The 17,626-nt window shown below is 43.2% G+C and overlaps 1 protein-coding gene across 2 annotated transcripts in view; it reads left to right on the top strand.

The window, feature by feature from the left end:
• Positions 1–2,142: 2,142 nt before the first annotated feature.
• DNAJC6 (DnaJ heat shock protein family (Hsp40) member C6) overlaps positions 2,143–17,626 on the top strand; it is a 128,994-nt gene continuing 113,510 nt past the window's right edge. The window contains exon 1 of one of the 2 annotated variants that reach the window (XM_036257429.1): positions 2,143–2,255. Coding sequence is in view for 1 of the 2 variants with exons in the window: in XM_036257431.1 (XP_036113324.1) it covers positions 11,659–11,680 (22 nt within the window). In the remaining variant the exon portion in view is untranslated. Of the gene's footprint in view, positions 2,256–11,507; positions 11,681–17,626 lie in introns of those variants that run through there. The other variant, XM_036257431.1, reaches the window with a different exon arrangement.

Here is a 17,626-nt window from a genome sequence, read left to right as displayed (position 1 = left end):
TTTCTCCTAAAACTTTTTTACATTTATGTTTGCAATCCATTTGACTTCATTTTTGTATAAAGTGTGAGGTTTAGGTCGAGTTTTATTTATTTATTTATTTGTCAATGGATGTTATAGCACCATTTGTTGAAAATTTTATTTTTCTTCTGTTGTATTGCTTTTACACCTTTGTCAAAAATCAGTTGGGAATATTTATGTGGGTCTATTTCTGGATTCCTCTGTTTAATTGATCTTTCTGCCAATGCCACACTGTTTTGATAACTATAGCTCTATAGTAGGCCTTCATATCAAGTAAAGTGATTTTTACCACTTTATATATTTTTTCCTATGGAAAAATATTTTTATCATTTTACTTGGGAATAAATGTTAAAGTTGCAAGAGTAAAAATAGTACAAGAAATACTCATATACTCTTTTTATAGATTCACCTATTATTTACATTTTGCTACATTTGTTTTATTGTTTGACCCCCCCTCCCCCCCGGCCACACACTTTAATCTATTTATTTTTACTAAACTGTTTAAAGAAAGCTAAGTTAAATGCAGCATGGACCTTTGTTCCTAAACACCTAATGTGTCTTTCCTAGAAATATGGATTTTTTTTTAACATAACTAAAATACAGTTACTACTCCAATGAATTTATCATTGATAAATACTCTTAATCTGCTATACGTATTTTAATTTTTTTTAATTGACCCAGTAAATGTCCTTTAAAGTCTTTTTTAAAAACCCACTCCAACACAAGGTTTAGTCTAGAATCAGGCATTACATTTAGCTGCCATGTCTCTTTACCATCCTTTAATATAGAACAACTCCACATCCATTCTTCATCTTTTATGTTATTGATGCTTTTGAAGAATACATCCCACCCACCAACTTTTAATAGTTCAGCCCTCATTTAGATTTCCCTATGATTAGATTTAGGTGGTACATTCTTAGCCAAAATACTACAAAGGTGATGTGACTTTCTCGGTGTAACATCTGGAGGCTGTCCATTTTCATCTGCCTCCACTGGTGGTTTTAATTTTGATCATCTGGTGAAGTTATAGTATGATACTTGTTTAGGCCTACAAAGATGGCAATTTCACAATTCAACCTAACATATAACCTTCATTAATTTTTATATGTGTAATCTGACCCCCCTGATGCTTTGTTTCCTCCATTAATTAAACTTGGATATTAGTAATTTGTCTCCCACGAGTGTCATCGGAGAGTTAAACAGGTAATGTATGTAAAATCTGGCCCATGGAAAGCAGCCCATAAACATTAGCTATTACCGCATCCAGGTAGTATTAAAGGAACCTTGGTTTTGATTTTCCTCGCAGACACCCCCCCCCCCCCCCCCCCCCCCCCCCCCCACACACACTGACACGCAAATCCAGGACAGAGACAAAATGGTTGGAGTGGAGGCAGCCTCAACTCTGCCATTTCAATCTCTTCCTCTGCAAAATGGGAAACCGCCTCCCACCGCACAGGTGTCCCATGAGGTTTAATGGCATGTATGTAAAAGTGCCCGGACATAGAACAGATTCTCAAAAAATCGTGAATGATTCACATAACCTGTTGTACGAGGAAATTAGAAATATCTGTCAAACTTAAAAACAAAACCCCCAAACACTACCATAACGTGGCATCACTCAGAGGCAGTAGCAAGGTATGAAAGAGAGCTCAGGGCTTGAGAGACGTCACCATGTAGCAGTTGGGTGATCTCTGGGCAGACTCGAACCACTCGGAGCTTCCATTTTACCTCTGTAATTTGGGGACAAAATCACACCCCTTGAGATTGTCCTGTTAACTAATGTCGCGTAGCAGCACTTGGGCCCTCCAGCGACACCCCCTGAGCGGAGGACGCGCGCTGAGCCCTCGCCGGGAGGGCGGCGCGGCACCAAGCGCTCCCGGCCCAGCGCATCACAGTAGCGCCCACGCCCGGGCCGGACCGCGCCCCGCAGGCGCCGCCCCGGCAGCTGCCCCCTCCCCCGCCTCCGCCCCTCCACCCCTCCACCCCCACTCCCCCGGCCTCAAGCTCCTCCCCCCGCGGCCGCGTCTACCCAGGCGACTGCCTGGCACCGGGCAGACGCGCGGCGGCGGGGGAGGCAGAGGCGACCCTCGGGCGGTGGCGGGGGAGGGGCGCGGGCGCACAGATGGGAGCAACTGAGAAGGGCGGCAAGAAGAGCCGGAGGCTGTTTTCTTCTCTGCGGCCGTGGAAGGCCACCCGGCGGCTGTGGAGGACGCGCTCAGCTCCCACGACGGCGCAGGGTGAGTGTGGGCGCGGCCGGGGACCTGTTACCACGCGCGGCCGGCGTTGGCCACCCAGTGCTGCGACTCAGGCCGAGTTCTCGGCCCCCGGGACCTGCGGGCCGGGGCGGCACGGCCTGGAGGTCCAGCCTGGCGCCCCTGCACCCCGACCCTCGGCCGTGGGAACGAGACCACCCCCCGAGCTCCCCTGGGGCCCATCGACCAAGCGCAGGGGCCAGTCTTGTCACTGTCCCCTCTCCCCCTCCTGCGTCTCCCGTTGGCCGAGGTGGTTGCAGCTTATTTCCCGCAAAAGTCCTTTTCTGCCCGTTTGGCTCTGGACGGAAGGAATCCAGTTGCCTCGGGGACACAGCTTTACTCAGGTTTGCATCCGTCCCCCACCACCCAACACCTGGTCGGCAGCTGCAATGCAGTACTTTGGGGGAATGAATCTGGACCCAATGATATCTTCAAGGTCCTCCACCATTGGACCCACCCCCTTTCCAACCTGTTTGGGGTGACTCCCTGTTATCTCCTAAGCTCTAGTCACAATAAACTATTTCCCAAACATATTCCACCCTGTCCTCATCAGGGCCTTAACTCATTTATTCAGTCACTGACTCACACCATTCATTCATCCCACAATTTTTATCCAGTCCCTACTGTGTGCCAGGGCCTGGAGTGAACAAGAGAGGCAAGACTCCAGCTCATGGACCAACTTTTAGACAGGGAAAGAGACATTACACATATAAAACAGGTAAAAATCCCCTTTAGAAATTGCTATGTGTCCTGAGAAGGAATCAGTCAGCTGGGAGAAGAGAAAAGGGGGGGAGGGGTCCCGTTTACCTGGCAGGTGGACAGGGGAGGGCTCTCCGAGGCAAGGCAATATAAATTCGGACCTGAACTCTGATTAGGAGTTATTCCAGCATGGAGCCCAGGAGAGCATTCCTGCCAGAGGGAATAACAGGTGGAAAGGTTCCCAATGTGCCCAGGGAAAGTGGGGGAAGTGGGGCCTGGATCGGGGTCTGGGTAGGCCATGACGAGGAGTTTGGATTTTATTCTTAGTGGATTGGGGAACCATTAAAGTATTCTCTCAGGGACATGACATGATCTGCTGGCTCACTGCCTTCTTTCTGTCTGCAATGGTCATGCCTTCATCTTTCAGCCCGGCCTATCCTACCCATCCGTCAAGACTAGCATAGATGCCATCTCCTCCGTGAAGCCTTTCCTGCCACCCGGAACCTCTCTTTTAGTATTTCATCACCCGTTGGGCATTTGTTGCTGCTTATTATAGATTCCATGCCACAGGTTCTCATCGGTCTCATCTTGGCATTCTGCTCTAGGCTCAGTCAGGGTTTGGCATTTTGTAGATACCTGTTTGCGTGCATGTGTTTGTCCTATCTTGTCCTTTTCATCTGTTTCCATCATCTGAAGATTCTTCTTGTGAGACACTGACATGCCTTGATTTCTAAAATGGCCGATCTGAACCAGGGCAGAGGCTGGATTGCACTGGAGCCCTGTCATTCATGTGGTCCTCACCCTCTCACCCCAGGGTTGTTTGAGCATTAAATGAATTAGTGAGTTAATAAATATAAAGTGCTGATGCCTAGTAAGCATACTAAAAATAAATTTGACAAGGAGCACCAATAATTATCTTTCAAACTTTTATTGCATTAGAAACAGGCTTTTCTATTGTTGGTAGTTAGGGAGACTCTGTAGCTTGGCATTGTCCTCTTGTGGCTTTCAAAGGATGTGTGATTACTTACATCAATGCACCAATTAAATCCCTTCCCCGCTGACATCCAGAACTGTTGCTGAAACTTAGTAGGGCTGAAGGCTGACCACCCCGTTTCTTGATCTTGCCTGAGTAGTTGAATACATTGGGAATGACAACAAGTATTCCTTGAGTGATAATCACATGCCTAGTGTCATTCCAGGTGCTGTGTGAATGTTTACAAAAGAGGAGTAAATGGATATTGCCACTGTATTGAATTAACTTAGAATAAGTTTCCCAGTTTTATAATTTTTAGAACCAGTTCCATACGGTGTATGCAGCCGTCCTCTCCTCCCTGCCCCTCCTAGAGTTCACCCGTTGCCATGCTATACCTCTCTTTCCTTCATTAGCATCTCGGCGGCTCCCTACATTTCTCTACATCCCCATCTCCTGTACAACCTGGGGATGAGGTCATTACAATGTCTTGTGTTATGAGATCCTTTACAGTTTACGGAATAGGTCAACTACAGAATCTTGGTTAGGTCTGACAACGCCCCTGGAAGGAGGGAGGGAAGATGATTTGTTTTCCCATTTATAGATGAGGAAGGTGAAACAAAAGATAGAGTGACGTGCAGGAGCTTATGTGACGGGTGAGTGGCAGACCCACACAGCACCTTTTCTGCCACATCTCCAATATCTATACTCATGGAAGGGAGACGTAAAATATCTTGCAATGAAAGAAATGTACATTCCAATTTTATTTTATTTTAAAGGTTAGCCTGAATATCTCATGAGGATGTCCCCATCACTTTGGGCACCTAGAATCATATGCTTTGGCGTCAGACAGACTATGGTTTGAATCTGCCACTAATAAGTGACATACTAAGAAAGTGTGTGATCTTGGGCAAGGTCCTAAATCTTTCTAAGTCTAAAACTCCTTTATAAATCATATATAAACTAAGGATGATAATGCCTATGTCATAATGTTACTGCGATGATTAAATGAGTTAATGTATATAAAATGCCTTGTTCATAGTGGCTCACAAGGTGGTGGTTGTTTTTATTAATATTAGTTCAGATCTTCTACCATATGATCATACCCCACATATGTTCAGTCGCGGGGCTGGAAAGTTCAATGAGCCATGGAAAAAACCATGGCTGGAAGTGCTTTGGGACAGCAGTCCCTTCTGGACCAACCAGAAGGTCTTCCACATCACCATTTCCCACAGAAGGCTGCAGTTCTGTGAGAAGCAACATGCCTTCTGGGGACTCCTACATCTTTTCAGCCTCACACTGTCCTGAACCGAAGCAGACACTCAATTCACACGTTTGTAATGAGTGAATCCTCTAGGGGATACATATATCTCCAAAGAAAAGGAGTTTGAAATTGAGGTCTGAACACCTGTGACTAAAAGTCTACGATAAATACCTAAAAGGACAGTTACTCAGTTAAAGGGTGTATGCTTCTTTCTTTTTGAAAGATGTTGCTAAGTTGACCTCACTATATTTGAGCTAATTTGGTTCCCTCCCATAGGGTATGAAATTCCCGATTCCTTATCTCCTTGCTGATACTGAATACTGTTAGACTTTTTAATGCTTGGCAATTTGATGGGTGTGAAATGGTACTGTATGGCTTTATATGGAATTTCTTTGACTAATAATGAAGCTGAAGATTTTTCACACGAATATCGGTCATGCGTGATCCTCTCTGAAATGCCTGTTTATGTCTTTCCCCATTTTTTTTCTTCCTGGGTAGTTTATCTTGTTCTTGTCCACTTATAAGGGTTTTTGAATATTCCAGACACTAATCAGTTGTTGGCTTATATGTTCAAACAATTGAAAGACTATACCTAACCGGGCAAATGGTTCTAAATGGGAATGTGAGCAAGCCGTGCCTGGTGGAAATTAACCCCCCATATGCTTCCATCCTTTCCAGAAAACCATATTTTAGTCAAATATGGAAGCTTTTAGGTTCTAGAAAAAGGAGCAAACAGCTGGTGGAAGAATTTTGTGAGTAGTAGTCTTGCTTAACCCTGGAAGTGATGGTAGAAAATGGATCCTCAGATCCTCCCATTAGAAATTACCTCCTCCAAACCCTGCTGGGGTGAAGAACCCTTTCCTGCAATATTTCCTGGGGAAACACAATTGGAGCTAGAGTCAGTCTCCATCAGCAGATAATGCTTTCCAGGATGAGTTAGGTGGCGAAGAGGACAGACTACTTGCGAGGTGATCTGTGGTTTCATGCGTCACTGCCATTTTCTGGCCATAAGTCCCCAAAACAAATCACATTGAATGGAAATAATAATCACTACCTAGGAATATTGGAAAGATCAAATGAGATCACAAATATGAAAGACGATGTAAATACAAGATATATTTTCGAGGCTCTTGAAGTAACTGGCACTGCTAGAGTGGGGAAACCTTGTTGAACTACAGTCTTTAGGCCCTGTCCCTTCTACCACCTGTTCTGCATACAGGTGCATGATTGTAGTGCAGTTGTTTTCCCAGCGTTGTCTCTGGGCCAGCAACATCTACACCACCAGGAATTTGCTAGAAATGCAAATTATTGGCCGGACCCTAAGAGCTACTGAATCAGCAACGTTGGAGGTGGGGCCCAGCCATTTGTCATAACCAGCCCCGCAGTCACTGTGACATGTGCTAAAGTTTGAGAACCACTGACCTAGCGGGATGTGCCAAAGCTTTGTAGTCAGCAGATGTGGATTTTAAATCTTAACTCTCCCACTTGCCACTTGTGACATGAGCAAGTTACTAGACCCCTGCTGGGCTTCCAAGCTCTCATTCAATAAAAAGAAGATGATATTGCCCTCATCATCTGTTGCTGTGAGAAGGAAGCGACAGGAAGAACCCTAGCTCTGCTACTTTTTAGCTGTGTCTCCTTTGGCAAGTTACCTTGCTTCTTTCTGCCTCTTTTTTTCTCATCTAAAAAGATGAGATGCAAGAGTTAACACGTACACACTGCTTACTATGTAACAGCCACTGTCCTAAACCTGTGCATATTTTTATTTTATTCAATTCTTATAATAACCCTGTTGTTTTACACATGAGAAAACCGAAGCACAGAGAGCTGAAGTTTCCAAAGTTACATAATGAGTGAGCTGGAATTCGAGCCCAGGCGTGTGCTGTGAAAATTCTTGCCTCTCACAATGCTTGGACATAATAAGTTCTCAGTTACGGTATGACGATGATAAGAAGAAGATTGCCTGGAACACAGTAGATATGCTTCATATATTAATTCCCTTCCCTTGCCTTGTGGCCTGGCTTCCTGAGAGCTCACCTAGCTTTCTTTATAGTCGTGCTGCCGTCTTCTGCTCTGACTGATTTTAAACCACCACCCACCCGTAGGCAGTTTGTACCCCTCACCTCTTTTATGGTCACTTGGATGCTCTGAGCAAACCAAACAGAGGCTTGGCCTGCTGGAAGAAGACCAAACGTGGTGGTTCAGGTGAAGCTAGCTACCCTCCTGTCACCCCACCTGACATGTTTTGGGAATGAATGACCAAGCTAGAAGAGGTTCCAGGCAAGTGGTTGAAAGATCATTAAGTTTGCCTAATTTTGGACATAGTCTCCAAGTTTCTTCTGCTCTCAGATTTCTAAGGGAATATAAAAGCAGCTTCTTCTTCTTCTTTTTTTTTTTTGCTCAGTTTTTTCCTTCAAATTAAAACGTACAGCTGGGAAATTTAACTCACAATATTACAGCAGCGTTTCTTCTTTCGTTTTTGTTTTGTTGGGACAATATAAAGCCTGTTCTCTTCCAGTGCAGAGTCCCACCGATTGTTCTTGGAAGTTCTCTTTGATTTTGCTTTCAAGATGGTCTCCCTAGCTGGGCATGACTCACCAGACTAGTGACTCAGAAGTGGCCTCTAACAAGACAAGGACTGTGCAGAGCTGTGAAGGGAGTTGGTGGCTAGTGGAGCTCACCGGAAACTTTCCCTAAACCCAGTTAATGAGCTGGAGCATCGTTTTCGTGAATGCATGTTTACAGTGGTTCTTGGTACCAGTGTATTTGAAGTATGGGGTCTGCCAGAGACGTTGCCTTGTTCTAGAAAGCTCCAGCGCTTGAGTCCATCCTTGCCCCTCATCTGGGTGTGGCTTCAGGTTTACTATGGGGCAAGACAGAGCTTGTGAGAATTTACCGGACCCCGCTTGGAATGGCCATAGACTCAGGAGGTCTGAGGCTTCTGTAAATGCTGTGTCAGGAGGAAAAGTAAAGCCTCTTTTTATTTGAAGAGGTCTTCAAACCTGTTTCAACTTAATTTTTAAAATATGTTTTTATTGCCTTGGCCGGTTTGGCTCAGTGGCTGGAGCATCGGCCTGCGGACCAGAGAGTCCCGGGTTCGGTTCCTACTAGGAGCAAGTACCAAAAAAAAAATAAAATGTTTTTATTGATTTTAGAGAGAGAGAGAGAAGAAAGGAGAGGGAGAGAGAGAAGAAACGTCCATTGGCTGCCTCCTGCACGCCCCCTTACTGGGGATCCAGCCTCAAACCTGGTTGTGTGCTCTGCCTGGGAATCGAACTGGCAACCTCTTTGGTGCACAGGATGACACTCAACCAACCAAGCCACACCAGCCAGGCTCTTCTGCCCTTTTTTTTATGTTTGAAACTTTTCAGAATGCAATGTTGGGTAAAATGCAGGTACCCCTAAACATGACCACATTCTCAAAAAATTACTTCTTCTTCAATATAAATAGCCACACTTCCTCACTCCTCCCAGCCTTAGTCTTTTTCCCCTGGGAAACCTGCTTAATTAAAAAGGGCCTAGAGGGTGGCTGGCAGGGGGTGAGCCACTCCTTTATGCCAAGAGCTTTGTATTATTCCCGATGTGTAACTCTCACAATAGCACCAGCTAGTTATTATTGTCTGCATTTTATGAGGAAACTGAGGTGCAGCGGGGTAAACCTGACCCAGGTCACAAGGTGCTAATACTAGCCTTGTAGCATTTATGGAGCCCTTACTTTATGTTTGTCAGGCTGTGTGTTTTGTCCTTTACATGCAACAACTTGTTTCAGCCTCACCCAAGCCTAGGAGGTAGGTACCATTATTATCTTCATCAGCGAATAGAGACTTAGGTGCAAGAACACGTCTCAGCTTACTCTAGGGGTCAGAAATGGCAGAACCCATGTGGGAACCCAGTCTCTCCCGCTTAGAGCCCCTGCCTCCCTCGGCAGGCCCAGGCCCTGGCATTCCTCTTCCTAGTTAAGTAAAGTGGCGTACCTTGTGGAACCCTCTTGCCCTGAGACCACAGCTCTTTGAGGACAGAGAATGTTTTGTTCAGCACTGTGTTATTCCCAGTGTTCAGAGCAGTGCCTGGCACAATGAATATTTATTGAGTGAAAGAATGGTGGTTTTTCACCACCTACTTCTTCTTTCACCCTCCCAGCCTCTAAAGGTGCTCTTACTAGGCACATTTAGTGTGTCCTGGACTTGGTACTTAGAGATAGAGATGCCTGTTCCTTTGATGTGATTTATGGGCCATTGTGGCTAATTTGGTAGTAGCAAGGAGTTCTAATGAAGGCAGACTTTCTTCATTAATCTTATATTGTCAAAGATGTGCAGAAAGGTGTTATTCACTATCAATGAAAAATGGGACCAAAAGTGAAATACTCAAAATTTCCCCCAAATGTCAGGAGTCTTTAAATTGTGGTAGCCAGAAATTAACCCCAGAACCTCTAGTGGTCATGATAGCTTTCATTCTACAGCTGTATTTGACTCTTGGGCTATAGTAATGAACTGGTAAACACTAGTAATTAGTTCTCTTAAGTGTGACCAAGCATGTTGATAACTATCTTATATTTATATCATGCTTAGTTACAAAGTATCATATCTGGTCTCCCTTTTGATCTTCTGAACAGCCTGGTACACACACAGGCTGGTATGATTAGCCCCACATTACAGACGAGGGAACTAGTGCCCGAGAGGCTAAGTCACCTGCCTACACCACTCAGTTGATAGTGATAGAGATAGGTCTTCAACCCTCTTGCCTCAACTCCTACTCCAGCACATTTTCCATGTCAACATTGTATTGAACCCAATAGTTTCTGGGGATGAGAGCAATAGGTAGATGTATTTCTTTTTGTTGCTCTTCGGCCAATTTAGTGAGGTCTTTGACTGGATCAGTTAATCTTTTTGGATATCAGTTTACCAATCTGTATAATGGGGGAATAAACACCACCCATTAGTGAGTACACTTGGAGCAGAGGAGTTTGTGAGGATTCCAAACTTAAAAAACAACTTCATAGTGAAGATATTTGGAAGGGACCATAATGATCCTGACCAATTTTTCATAAAATAAGTTAAATATCACCTCCCTTTACCAAATATCACTTCACTTTACCAAAAATGGCACCCCTGCTCCTTCATAACCATGCTTCATTTTTCTTCACATTATTCATTGGCATTTATTATCTGTTTATATTGATTTGTTTATTGTCTGTCTGAATCCTCCCACCAGAGTGTAATAGCCATGATAGCAGGGACTTGGTCTGTTTTTTTTTTTTTTTATATCCTCACCCGAGGACATTTTTCCTTTTTTTTTTGTTCAGATAGAGTGGGAGGGAGAGAGAGGAAAAGAGAGAGAGAGAGAGAGAGAGAGAGAGAGAGAGAAACATTGATGTGAAAGGTACACATCAAGTGGCTGCCACCCGCATGACCCATCCAGAGCCGGGGACAAATTGCAACTGAGATACGTGCCATTAGCGGGAACCGAACCCAGGTCTTTCTGGACCGCAGGTTGACACTCCAACTGCTGAGCCAAACCGGCCAGGGCTGGTCTGTTTTTTTGTATTCCTAGATCCCTAACAAGTAGAATAGTGCCTGGAACAAATACCATGTGGAAGGGAGAAAGGAAAAGTAAGAAAGGAAGGAAGGAAGGAATGAATTTGAGTTGTGTAATGATTGAAAGTAAGCTTGAACTGGATGATTGGAAGATTTACTCGAATATTCCTTGCCCTCCAACAGAGGGGTCTCATGGTTTGGTTTCCTCATACCCATTTCTGGCTCAGCCACACAGTGACTTATAATCAATCATTGAGGCCTCCTTGAATAACTTATATCTGGGTGAAATGGGTTCAGTAACTGGTGGCCATGCAGCATTCGTAGGTCATTGTATTGTACTGTATGCCTCTGTATTGTAAGAGTCTGTGAGGACTGAGGCAAAGCCCCTTCACTGCCGTATCCCCAGTACTAAGCAGAGAGCCTGGTCCACAGAGAGGTAAAATAAGTGTTTGTTGAATGAATGAATGAATGAATGAATGAATGAATATGTAAGAGGAAACCCAGCACAGGAGTCTTAATCCCCCTCCAAAGTTAAGGTCTCCATTTGAAAACAAGCCTGGTACATGGCACAGACACTCCCTTTCAACTTGAACCACATCTCTCCAGAGACAAGGAGGTGCTAAACAGTTGGTTCCCTAACCTAAGGGAAGGAAGGCATGCCTAGGCTCCAGATCCAATTCCATGCCATGTTTTGGAAGTTGTGTTTACGTCTGCCTTCATCCCTATCCTTTCGGCTCCAGCATAAGCAAAATTATAACCCTGCACACTGACTTGCTTGCAATTATCAGAGCCCCGGTGCTCCTCTGTTGAGGGACTTCGCCCCTGAGACCGCCGACTGTCTGTGAATGACAAATCAAAAGTCAGGGTTGCAGAATCATCTGGACTTTCCTGCCCATTTGCAGCAGAGGGAGGAAGGAGAGAATGAAAGATTCTGAAAATAAAGGTAAGGGCCCAACTGCAGAGGGGAGGCAAAAAGATGCTAGAGATGAGATGGCACTCCATGGACATGTTTAGTTTGTATGAATGACTAATTTAGCATTCCTGTGCATGTATCGTTTTAACATACTAGTTACATAATAAACATGACTTTTTTAAAAGACTGGCTTCTAAAAAAGTATACACAAATGAAAATGACTGGCTTCTGGTTTCCAAATATTGTGTCATTCAATTTTGCATTTTTGTGCTACTAAATATAGCCATATTTTTTGCATTCTTCATGTAATCTTAGCTAAGTAACATATTTCCATTTCACAGATTTCTTTATGACAGCTACCAGGGTTTTGGTAATTTTATATTGGGAGAGTTCACAATAGTTAATTAATGTGTAGGTTTTCAATGTATTATTGGAATTGGAATATCTGAAATACTTTGGACTTACACAGTTTGGGTTCTCAAGGAAAAAACGATGCCTGAGAATCCCTTAATGACCATTAATCTTTTTAGGATGACTCAGTGGGGAGCTTTCACTGACCTTCAGAACTGTTTACCTTGCAGAGATAGTCGCATGCAAACTTCCCCCATTCCTCCAGCCTTCACCCCCTAGATCCTTGGTACATTAACATCCCCCAACCCCCATCACTCTATTTCCGTTGGAGGTATGGTGGAGGAGAGAAACGGTTTTAAATTCTGAGGCTCTTTGAAATTTCTGCCGCAGTTGGGGGAGGAGCGACAGACCCCAAGGTCTCAGGAGGCTACACGTGTCCCCCGATCCTGTTTCCAGGACGGGGCCCTTCCTTTCTGCTGCGTTGGTCCAGCCCCTGGTCTGGGTGCCGGAAGGGGTGCAGGGACGGCAGGCTCTCGGGGAAGCTCCCGGGTGGCCACCCGGGCAGAGGACGCCATCTCCGCGCGCCGGTGGCCTGCCGCTGCTTCCTGGGCGCTAATTTTAGGGTTTGCCTGCTCCCCTCCCCCTTTCCCCGCGCGCTTTCGCGGGTCTCTCCCCCGAGCCACTGCGCATCAATTTGCACCCAGCCCTCCCCCCGTGCTCTCTGCGTTGAGGAGGCCCGGGCACCTTGCCCTTGGGTACCCGGGCTTGGGTGCGCAGGTGGAGGCTGGAACGCAGCAACCAGGCAGGTGACTCCCGCGCCAGTGAAGTTTGGGTGATCCGTGCAGCCACACGGCCCCCAACCCCCTCCTTCCTGTGAGCAGGGCCGCCTTCTTGGCCTTCTCCCGACCAGTCCCCAGCCACTTTTTCTGACTTGTTATAATATTCCAAATTAAAACTAAGAAAACAAAACAAAACTAAAAAAACACACACAGCCCGAGGTCGGTGGGGAGACGGGCATTTCAAGCTGCCAAGCTGTTTGTAATGACGGCCCTTAGCCGCCCCACTGTCTGTCACTGAGGCTTAAAAAGGGGGTGGGGTAGCTGCTCTTGGTACTAGTAACATCTAATAAGCTCTGGATCATTCATATCCACGTATTGATCTTTGTGGTTTAGATGTTTAAATTTTAATTAAGCAGCCTTAGCAGGGAAGAAAACAGCTATGCGTGGGCCTGGTGAGTGGAGAGAGGATCTATCCACTCCTGTTTCGAAGCCAGCCTCTCATGGACAAATAAAACCTGTGTGTGTCATTGAAGTATTTTAAATGAATTCAAGGAGAATGTTGGCTTTTTCTGGAGAAAGGGTTACTGGAAAGAAAAAAATTGTTTATATGCCATGTCATGCTAGGCCAGTGGCATGATTTTGAAAAACATTAAGGCTGCCTGAATTGGAGGCTTAGGCTGTGGTTAATATTCACCGTGGTTTGGAATTGAATCACTCCCAGTGTCTCGGTGTATCAGCATGTTTTCGATTTAAAATTCCAGCTGCTTTTTTGAAGTGAGTTGGTATTTAGAATTTTTGTTTCACTTAGTTTTGGAAAGGGCCTTTGGTCAGGAATCAGAATAGTTAGTGTAGGTTCTGGCTTTTTCTGCCACAAACTCATTAGTGACCTAGGACTTTATTTTTTTGGATCTCAGTTTCCTAATCTCAGAAATGGAGAAATGTTAGACTAGATCACTGCTCTTCAGATTGTGGGTGGTAAGAAAGCTATTTAGTTAGTCTCAAGCAACATTTAGAAAGATGAAATTTGATAGAAAATGGTAGACACCATTATACATAGTAAGGGTAAGTATTGTTGCCTGAGACTTCTGTTTTCGGTATTTATGTTTGTTTTGGTATGTAGGTATGGGCTATATGATGTCATGTTCTGTTCCTCACTGTGACTCCCAGTCAGAAGAGTTTGAGAAACACTGAAATAAAGAAGAGCTTCTTTAATTTGGTTTGCAATTTTATATACATGTCCTTTTTTGCTTATATATGAGAATATCTGTAGTTTTCCTCAGATTTTCAAAGGGGGTATAAGCCCCCAAACTGGTTATAAATTATTATATTTCTTCCAAACCTCTTCCTAGATAATTTCTTAGAGATCAAAGAATCCTTTCAGGGCTGGGAGGTGGTTCAGTGTTGGCAAAGACCAGATGAGATTGTGATGTGATGTGGGATGTGCGTGTGTGTGCGTGTGTGTGCATGTTGAAGAGGGGGTGTGACCATGGTAACCACACCCTGAGAGCTCTTTGTAGGTTCCAAAGGATCAGTTGGTGACCTGAATATGAAATATAAATATACTAAAAATTAGAGTCTTTGTGCTAAAAACTACTACAGAAAAACTATTAAAATGTTGTGAATTGTTCGGAAGTCAACTCTCCTTACAAAGACAAAAAGAGAGAGTCAGATAAAATTTAAAGAGGTTGACAGGTGCAAATAAACACTCAGGATATTGGTAGGAGAAACTGAATTTTTATAAGCTATCATCACATGGCTAGTGTTTAGTAAATGTTAAATTGTGGTTTAATAAATGCCTTTCTTTTTCCTATTTTTGGTATATGTTGTCTGAAGACAGTCTGGCGCCACTGTCTTATACAAGAGACATTGTGTAACATTTACACAGCATATCTCAAAATGCTTTGCAAGCCAGGAAAAAAAACACATATGTATGAGGCAACTCAGGAGAAAATAGTTGAATGAGTTAATAAGTAGGTATTGGCAAACATGACAGCTAATTATAATAATAATCATAGCTCCTATTTAATGAACAACTAGTATGTGAAAAGGTTGTTTGCAAGGAGCTTTACATATTGTCACAACATTGATGGGTAGGGGGTATTTTATATGTAAGGAAATGGATTAAGAATTTTGTGCAGGGCCCTGGCCGGTGTGGCTCAGTTGGTTGGGCATTGTCCTGTGCACCAAAAGGTTGCTGTTTTGATTCCTTATCAGGGCACATGCCCAGATTTTGGGCTCAATCTCCCAAGGGGGGTGTGTGCAGGAGGTGGCTATTCTCAGATCACTGTTTCTCTCTCTCCCTCACTGCCTCTCTCTCAGAATCAATAAAAAATATTTTTAAAAAAGGCTTATGTACAGAGACACAGCTAGTAAGTGGCAGAGGCAGGATTCAAACCCAGGTCATTTTATCTCCCAAACCATTCATTCACATGGTAGACAAGGGCTTGAGAATAAGTAGCATGGCAAATTTGCAGTTTTTACTAAAATTTTCAACATCATTTATTATTAGAATTAATTTACTTACTGTAAAAGGGAAATGTGAGCCATAGGAAATAATGGCCTTTGACTAATTTTCTAGATTGTGTTTATTTGAAAAAGACATCTTAAGTTCAGCTCCAAATTTTTCTTTTATTTAGTAAGTTCTCTGAGTATTTTATGCAACAAGGTTTTAGAAACCTTGAAAGGACAGCAGTGGAGAATTTGAAACGTTGGGTGGAATATTTTTTTTTCTACAAGAATTCAGGACATTTTTTTCTGTTATTTTTCTGTATATTATTTCAAAATAACAAACATGATATTTTATGAGCAAGTGAGATATGTATAGCATATATATATGTATTTTTTTATCCTCACCCGAGGACATTTTTCCATTTTTTTGTTCAGATAGAGTGATAGGGAGAGAGAGGAAGAGAGAGAGAGAAACATCAATGTGAAAGGGACACATCGAGTGGCCGCCACCCGCACGACCAACCAGGGCCGGGGACAAACTGCAACCGAGGTACATGCCCTTAGCGGGAACCGAACCCGGGTCTCTCTGGACCGCAGGCCGACTCTCTAACCGCTGAGCCAAACCGGCCAGGGCTGTATAGCATATTTTAATGTCGTTAAACTAGGATTGGAACATTGGTCTATGCTAGTAGTTCCTGAAAGAATTTGATTTTTTATTGAAATTTATTATAGAATCTGTTTGAGAGTTTGAATATGGTTAGATCCAGACTTTTAGGCCCTGAATATTAAAAAGACTCTGGTATCTACCCCCCCCCCCCAGTCTGTGATTCAAATTAAAGAAGTATAAGGAAATGCAAAAGTATTGTATTTTTTCTTAACCATCACGCTTACTTTGATACTTTTGGAGAACTCAGATTCTCTCCAGGATTTTTGTTATTGCTTCTTGTGACTCTGTGGGTTGAGGATACAGTATTTTAGCTGGGGTGATATGTAAAATAGCTGCGTGGCTTTCGGGTTTCAGGGCTAACATGTGATAAAGCTGGTTTTACCACCTGGCATGTCTACAGTTTTCGAATGGGCATGGTACTGCCTGTGGGAAACTGGATCTATGCAAGGGGCTCTCGAAGCATTCACTGGGAAGAAACCAGAAATGCTCGACGTACCGGAATGTTCTAGTCTGTTCTATCGCATGACAAATGATCTCATGTTCTGTGCAACTTTCAAATGTTTTGCTGAAGAGGCAAGTAAAAACCTTCTATACTTTTCTGAGCCTAGAACACAAATTGGTTTGACTTACACACTAAAATTTCCAGGATTAAAAATACTGTTTAAATTGATGAAAGATTGTAGTTTATTTTGTTGAGAACTTCACTTACCCAAAGTGACACTGCTTGATTTGACACTACAATACAGTACACCAGTCTTAGTCCATGTACGTACAGGCATATGTATCTGACTACTTTATTATGTCCCCTGATATAGTCCTGCTTGATCGTGTACATATTGAAGTCCATATTGTTTTATTATAAATAATTTTTCTTTCAGTTCTATTTTATATTATAGTTGGTATGTTATATATCTTTTTTAAAATTTTGTATTAGGTAGGTCATTTTATCTTTGAATTTCATTTTGAGATACTAAACAGGAAACTTTATATATGTTTGTGTTACTCAGAGTTTATAAAATGACTTTATTTTGGCCTCCTTGATATTTAAAAAAAAAAAATTGGAGCCAACATCAAAACTTTCAAAGAATTAGAACTATCTACAGCAATGAGATTGAGCTGGGTGTAAACTGCCCTATTTAAGTGCAGAAGTGCTGGAATGTTGGAGTTATACATCTAAAATATGTTGTTATTGGTAACTTTTTTTTTGATAATGTAACTGTCACTTTCAAAGTGCCAAGGGCAAAAATGCTTGAGAACCACTGATCAAGTTTAGTTTCCAACCCCAGACTGATTAGGGATGAGGACACGGAAGCTTGGAAAGGGAAAATTACTTGAGGGTTTGGGGAGTGTCACATATAATAGGGACTGACACTCAGGCCTCTGACTCTGGTTCTGTCTTATTTTTCTTACTTTTCAGAAAGGGGATGAGGAAAAATCCAACATATACTAGTATTGGAGCTGGATGACATTTTCAGAACCCCTAATGCATCTTGCATGAGTCATCACTTAACTCTCTACTCTTTTTTTGCCCTCTTCAACATTTTCTCTGGTCATTTAAAAACACTTTTTTAAAATCTTATGTGAACTTGGAGATGGTTATTTATTACCTAAGAATCATTTGACTACATATGCTTAGGAAAAAAGGTAATTCATGCCTGTGAAATCTAACAAGAGCCAGGCACAAGGTAGTTTGTTTCCCTTTCTAAGCCATTTTTAGTTTGATGCTGTGTG

The sequence above is a fragment of the Molossus molossus genome, unplaced genomic scaffold (genome assembly GCF_014108415.1).
Source record: "Molossus molossus isolate mMolMol1 unplaced genomic scaffold, mMolMol1.p scaffold_m16_p_12, whole genome shotgun sequence".
Taxonomy (NCBI): Eukaryota; Metazoa; Chordata; class Mammalia; order Chiroptera; family Molossidae; genus Molossus; species Molossus molossus.
This window is presented reverse-complemented; position numbering and strand designations above follow the sequence as displayed.